This window comes from Cephus cinctus, unplaced genomic scaffold, assembly GCF_000341935.2.
Source record: "Cephus cinctus unplaced genomic scaffold, Ccin1 Ccin1_scaffold0132, whole genome shotgun sequence".
In the NCBI taxonomy this organism is placed as follows: domain Eukaryota; kingdom Metazoa; phylum Arthropoda; class Insecta; order Hymenoptera; family Cephidae; genus Cephus; species Cephus cinctus.
Genome location: NW_014332865.1, coordinates 544,116 through 550,023, shown reverse-complemented (window position 1 = coordinate 550,023; position 5,908 = coordinate 544,116). Strand labels below are relative to the sequence as shown.

At 43.4% G+C, this 5,908-nt stretch overlaps 1 protein-coding gene across 5 annotated transcripts in view; it reads right to left on the bottom strand.

Moving 5' to 3' along the window:
- The window catches only part of LOC107263087 (max dimerization protein 1), a 123,893-nt gene that overhangs the window by 40,324 nt on the left and 77,661 nt on the right, over window positions 1-5,908 (bottom strand). For all 5 annotated transcript variants that reach the window (XM_025080477.1, XM_015729923.2, XM_025080475.1 and 2 more), the window contains exon 6: window positions 2,097-2,433. In XM_025080477.1, coding sequence (XP_024936245.1) covers window positions 2,097-2,433 — 337 coding nt within the window. The remainder of the gene's footprint in view (window positions 1-2,096; window positions 2,434-5,908) is intronic.

Genomic DNA, 5,908 nt, shown 5'->3' with positions numbered 1-5,908 from the left:
GCCCTTCTTTTAACATTCCTTCCTTCCATATATATCTATGGATGTCTGTTTTTTCTTAACCCCTCCCTCCCGACCCTCGATGCGGAGTGTCTATCGGCAATTACTTATCGTGGTCAATAACTGCGAGATAGGCATCGAGATTTGGAGAATGACGAGAACCAATGCCCGCGCGCCTGTGACCCCTCAGGAAATTCCACGTTCAGTTCGGTGGATCGGGACTTCTTTTTTTTTCTCTTTACTTAATTTTTTTGCTGAAAAGAGCGGTTTGGGTTTGGCAGGAAGAAAGTGATGAAGAAAGGCAGCCAAGGGGCAGGGGGGCAGCGTCGTACACGCCTCGACCGTGGGTGACTTATGATAACTGCTCGGTGGGATCTCCGGGATCCCGGAGGCTGCGATCATCAATTTTAGCGTTCACCATTTCCCACCCCCTCCCCATCCCACGTGGGCCGCGGACTCCTCCAGTTGCTACTGGCTGCTTCCTTTACTTTTGGCCGTCTCTTCTTCATCTTCCCATCTTGGTAATATCTCGCTGCTGTGCCAACGCTTTCCTCTCTGGTGTGTGTGTGTGTGTGTGTGTGTGTGTGTGTGTGTATATATATATATATATATGCCCGCCTGAGCTCGAGATAGGCCCTGACTGCCCTGACTGCCCTGACTGCCCTATATCTGCGTTACCAGCGTAGCTAATATAGTATATATACATATACGCGTGTATATAGAAAGTCACACATAAACTACAGTCCTAGCATACATATCTCCATCCACCGTAAGGGTCACGCGAGTTTTACAGCGCCTTTTACGCGGGTATTACCTGTCGACATGCGAACCTTTCTTATTTTCTCCCTCGCTGTCTCTCCCAGCCACTTTCCTCTTTAATCTTTATACTCTATTTCCTTTCTACCTACTCACGCGACCCCGACCACCCCCAGAGCTCCAAGAGCTCGTCCGACAGTTCTTTAAGTTAGTCAAACTCGCTTTCTAGCCTCTCTGCTTCCTAGACCAGCCGGAAGACTCTGGGCTCTTATGGATCGCCCCGGAGAAGCACTGATCTCGTATCTACAGAAGTCGCAAGTTGCCGTCTCAGGTTAGGTACGCCTGATGAAAGGAAACCAGTGGGTAAGTTACTTCGCAGAAGTTTCTTTCTCTGTTAAGTCGACCAGTCTTAAGTTACCGGTAGAATGGACACGTAGCCGGGGTCTAGGACCAGTAGGATACCACTTTGAAAACCGTTCCGGCAAGATATCCAAAGTGGTCCTTAACGCGAGGCGCCTCGACGACTTCTACGCCGTAGGAGATGCGCTCTCCCGTCCTCATTTTCCCATAGTCCCGAATTAACTCCACCAGCCGGAATCCCCAGAAAGTTTACTCGGTGCATTAATTAATCCTATGCTCGTTACTCCCGGGCATCCTTCGTCACTTCCGTGGCCGGAAGCTAACCGACCCAAGTCGGCAACAGGGATCCCACTACGGCTGAGTATTCCTACTCCACTGTGAAAACAAATTTCGTTGCCTAGCCTGAAGCTAGCGACATGCGCGCCACTGGTAAATAGTGGGCTGAACAAGTAACTAAAATTCCCTGATACTTCAGAGCCAAGAGTTAATACAATTTTCATTGTATCGCAAGATTCTCTTTGTACGAAGAGGAAATTAGGTATGCCAGTTGAAATTGAGGATATCTTTAAAATTCCAACTGTTCCTTTGAAAGAAATTGAAAAAATATTGCTCACGAGGGAGGAATGTCGATAAGAAAAATTGGTGGGTTGACAAAGTAAAAGGGTTCTATATCCAGGGTATCTCTACCCTAATAACCCCTACAGCTCAAGTACCCACTCCATTATGTAAATTCAATAACGAGCAACCATTTTCAAAATATGCCTAATATCCGGATACGTGAAGGTAAAAGTTATTTAAGGTATCGTATAGCGAGGAGAGCGATATGCAGCTGGTTAAGGAAAAAGTGACTGCTTTCAGGAAGAAAATTCACATTGGGTCACAGAAGGGTACCGGTTCAGTGTCACTAGCCGAGATTAACCTCGGATAGCGAAGATATCGCCGATAGGGTATCAAAGATAAGAAACGACATATAGATGACTCACCGGACTCCGAGACCGAGGGGCTGCCCGCAGACCTGTCGGAGTTCCTGGAGCTGGCCGTCGAGCTGGTCGAGGATGCTGTGCCAACCGAGCACTCGGACACGCTGCGTCTCTTGGACAGCAGTGCGGCCGCTGCAGCTGCTGAGCCGCAAGATGAGCCCGTTGGGGCATTCGAGCCGAGTCCATGCAATCCGTGAAGACCGTGAAGACCGTGAAGACCGTGAAGACCGTGAAGACCCGTTTGACTTGTGAGCTGCTCGAGTCTTCGTCTGAGGAACCTGTGCTCCCTGGACAGCTGTTCTTTGTGTACTGCGTGCTTTCTTTCGCGCTCTTCCAAACTCTGCAAAAAAGAATTTTATTAATTAATACAACTTGATAGATCCTACATTTATGTGCTCGCTGACTTTGTTTACTAATAGTTGGTTCGTTATCTTATCTTCAGATCTTATCTCAGTGGATCAAAGTGCCAATTACTTCGTGGTATCTATAGTAGCGAATTGGTGATTTCGACGGAGCCTGAGACATTCGCATGATCCTTGGAGCCATTCGAAGATGCCCGTCAATGGGATGCTTGGGTTTATCCGCAGGATATTAATTCCGAACCAGTAATTTACATAGCAAGAGATACCTGTCAGCTTTGACTAGATTCTCTGAGGATTTTGGTCGATGTGGACGCGAGTTGATTTCTATATGAAGTAGATGGAATTGAGGATGTACGGTTCTTGTGATAGATTACATATATGAAAACATATATATAGATATCGATAAAAATATATAGCAAAGGGAGACTTCAACTTCGAATAGGTCTGGCAGTTTGATATTTGATTTATAGAAAATGCAGGCCTACAATTAGATTTTGCCACGTTTAATTTTTTTTCACTCAGGTAAATAAAATCTCGGCGCTGCAGTTCATTTTGCGCCGTAACGAGCGAAACGTTCAGTTCTCCTGGAAACTACATGGGAAAAGAGACCCTGGAGTTGGCTGAGTCCGAATTGATAGTAAGGTGGCTTGGCTAGGTGAGCAACTTGAGTAAAAGTGACTTTCAGGAATTGCGGGCATAAAGTAAAGTGGGACGACGGAAGATCGGTTTCCCTAAATCGGTGTAATTTCTCGAGCAGCGAACACGAAGTTCTGAAATAATTGCACCAATGTCAGTTGAAAATTGCTTGTACCAGCCTATCATTAGCTGTTCCAATGTCACGCCATGTTGTATGGAATCCATTGTATAATGTTTCTCGTATGTGTTAATGACACAACCATTTTTCCTTAAATATTGTTAATGTTAAAACACATCCTGAGGTGATTTAAACACTTCGTATAAGAAGATACCGAAGAGGACAAAATTTATAATTCTTTTCTCGCTGCAATGATTAAAATAAAATACATAGGGTGTAACATGTATCTGACGTGATTCGTCAAAGAGATAGTAATACCACATTGGGAAAATTGAAAAATTAAATTATTAAAAAAAAAAAAAGGCAGTATAAACAAGATTGGGATTGATCGATCAAAAGGATTGGCAAAATTTGCCCATGAACGTAATCAGTGTGATGATCGGTGCCCGATTTGGGTAAGACCGCGCAGTGATGATAATTTGGGTATTAATATTAATGGGGAAACGTCCCTCGACCTGGTCTTCGATTCCAATTTAGCGAGGGACCGCCGACTTCCTTCTTCTCATTCGATTTGAAAATCCATTCGAATACTATCGACATGTAATACAATGTACAATGTACATTCGAATACAATCAACGAGTCATTTCACTTTGTCGTTAACAAGTACTACGTAACTCATCGACTTCTATTACGAAAAGAATTCAAATTCCTTTTCGACGCTGGACAACGGACTGAAACGAGTCCTCTTGTCAATTGCTGGTGAAACAACTTCACGTCGAATTGAACTTTGGCAAGCTTTCGTTATACTTTTCTTCCCATCTCCTCAACGTCCTCCACAAGTATCAGAACCTAAAGCTTTTCCATTCGTGAAGTATCGCCTTAAGAATTCCCGAGGTGGAAACGTTCTCGTGCTACGGTGCGATGGCAGCGCCACGTGAAGCGCCTAGCGGACGTTAATTTAATTAAACTATACAATGCGCTCCTTCGGTCGACCGCTTCCTTTAATTTCCCGACAATAACGTTGTCTTTGAAATCGAAAAACTTCTCTATAACCTACGTGGGAATGATCCTTTCTTCCAAGCTTTAAAAAATAATAGACCAATGATACACTCTCACGCTCTATATTCTATACGCTGTACTGCACTCTGTACACTATATAACCTATATGATATACTCTTTAATCCTATAGACCAAAACTGTATATCAAACTAGCGAACCAAGTTCCTGAGACAGTATGGAATTTCAAGATACAGGCAAATTGTTGGCTCAACATCCGTGTGTACACGTGACGTACGTAAAGTCGATATGAGTACTCCGTGAAGGGGGTTGGCATCCCAGACCATAATCGATTACAAAGTAATACCAAAAATAGATCAGTGACGTGTTCCCGGGACTAATACAGCGTATCCGTACTTTTCTACATTGGACTATACGTATCCACGAAAGGAGCCAAGCTTCTCTCATAAATCGGTGAATTTGCTGAATCCGGGGGAAAAACATGCATCTCTTCGATTCGCTCGGTTAACTGTACGTCGATACCGCATGTATCCAGAGACATATGTATATGCATGGGTTCCCCACGTATATATATTTCCCCACCATGCATACACAGATATAAATTTTGTTTGCATCCAATCGGCATGACCATTGATCGAGTTGTCAACCATGTCGCGGATTTATCAGTACGTATATCCACCGGTACTACTGTCATCATCACCACCGCCACCACCACCCCCAACATCACAACATGTGTTGTCGCATCAGGATTTTTAAGTTACTCATGGGCTCGTATACATATCCGTTCGGTACTAGAAAAAAGAAGGACGTATAAAAACAGGGTAAAAAAGAGACCAACGGTATCGTGTGGTTCACGGAATTACGCGGGAATGAAATTCCGCGACAGGATGTTCCAGTGTTGAGGGAAAAAAGAAGTAAAAAAAGAAAAAAAAATGATAGAACGCCCACGAATGGTGCTTTGGGATTTTTGTTTCCCATGTAAAACAGGAAAAGCACTAGATATCCAGTTCTTTTGCGTATGAATTTCGGGCGTATTACAAATTCGAATATGTACGATACCTATAATGGTACGTGCAGAAGGGGAATTGATTAATTTTCGATATAGCGCGTAAAAATAAAAGCAGGCACTTTTTTGACAGTGAAAAATAGCCGAAAATTACTACACCGTATAATACGAATGATATTCTTGTCTTTTGGACCTGCGTGACGTAAGCATTATAGTAAGCGCCAATCAATGTTTCTTATTATCAAACGATTATTAGCCAGTCAATATACCGTATGTATCTTAGCCTCGTGAGTGTAAAGGGTAACAAATAATATCGAATATGACACTTTTACGAGTAATACAGAAAATTATTGAGTTTCTCTGAGCTTTGTACAATTTTCATAGTTATTTAGATTTCGAGTAAACCGATGACAGATAGCACAGTCATGAACCTTGTTACGCGTTAGTAAGTGATACCTAGCGCACTAATGGTGCTCATCAAGGTGGCCCTGAAATGCCGCTGGCGTAGCAGAGAAAAGTAAATTGAGTCGCGGCGTCGGTACTCGGAATAATTACAAATCCAATAGAACGAAAGAGTAGTTAGATGATAGTAAGAGACAGAAAGTGAGAGAGGAGGGGAGGGGGGTAAAAGAAAAAAAGAGTGAAATGAGGATAAAGAGAAGAAGGGGAGGTGGC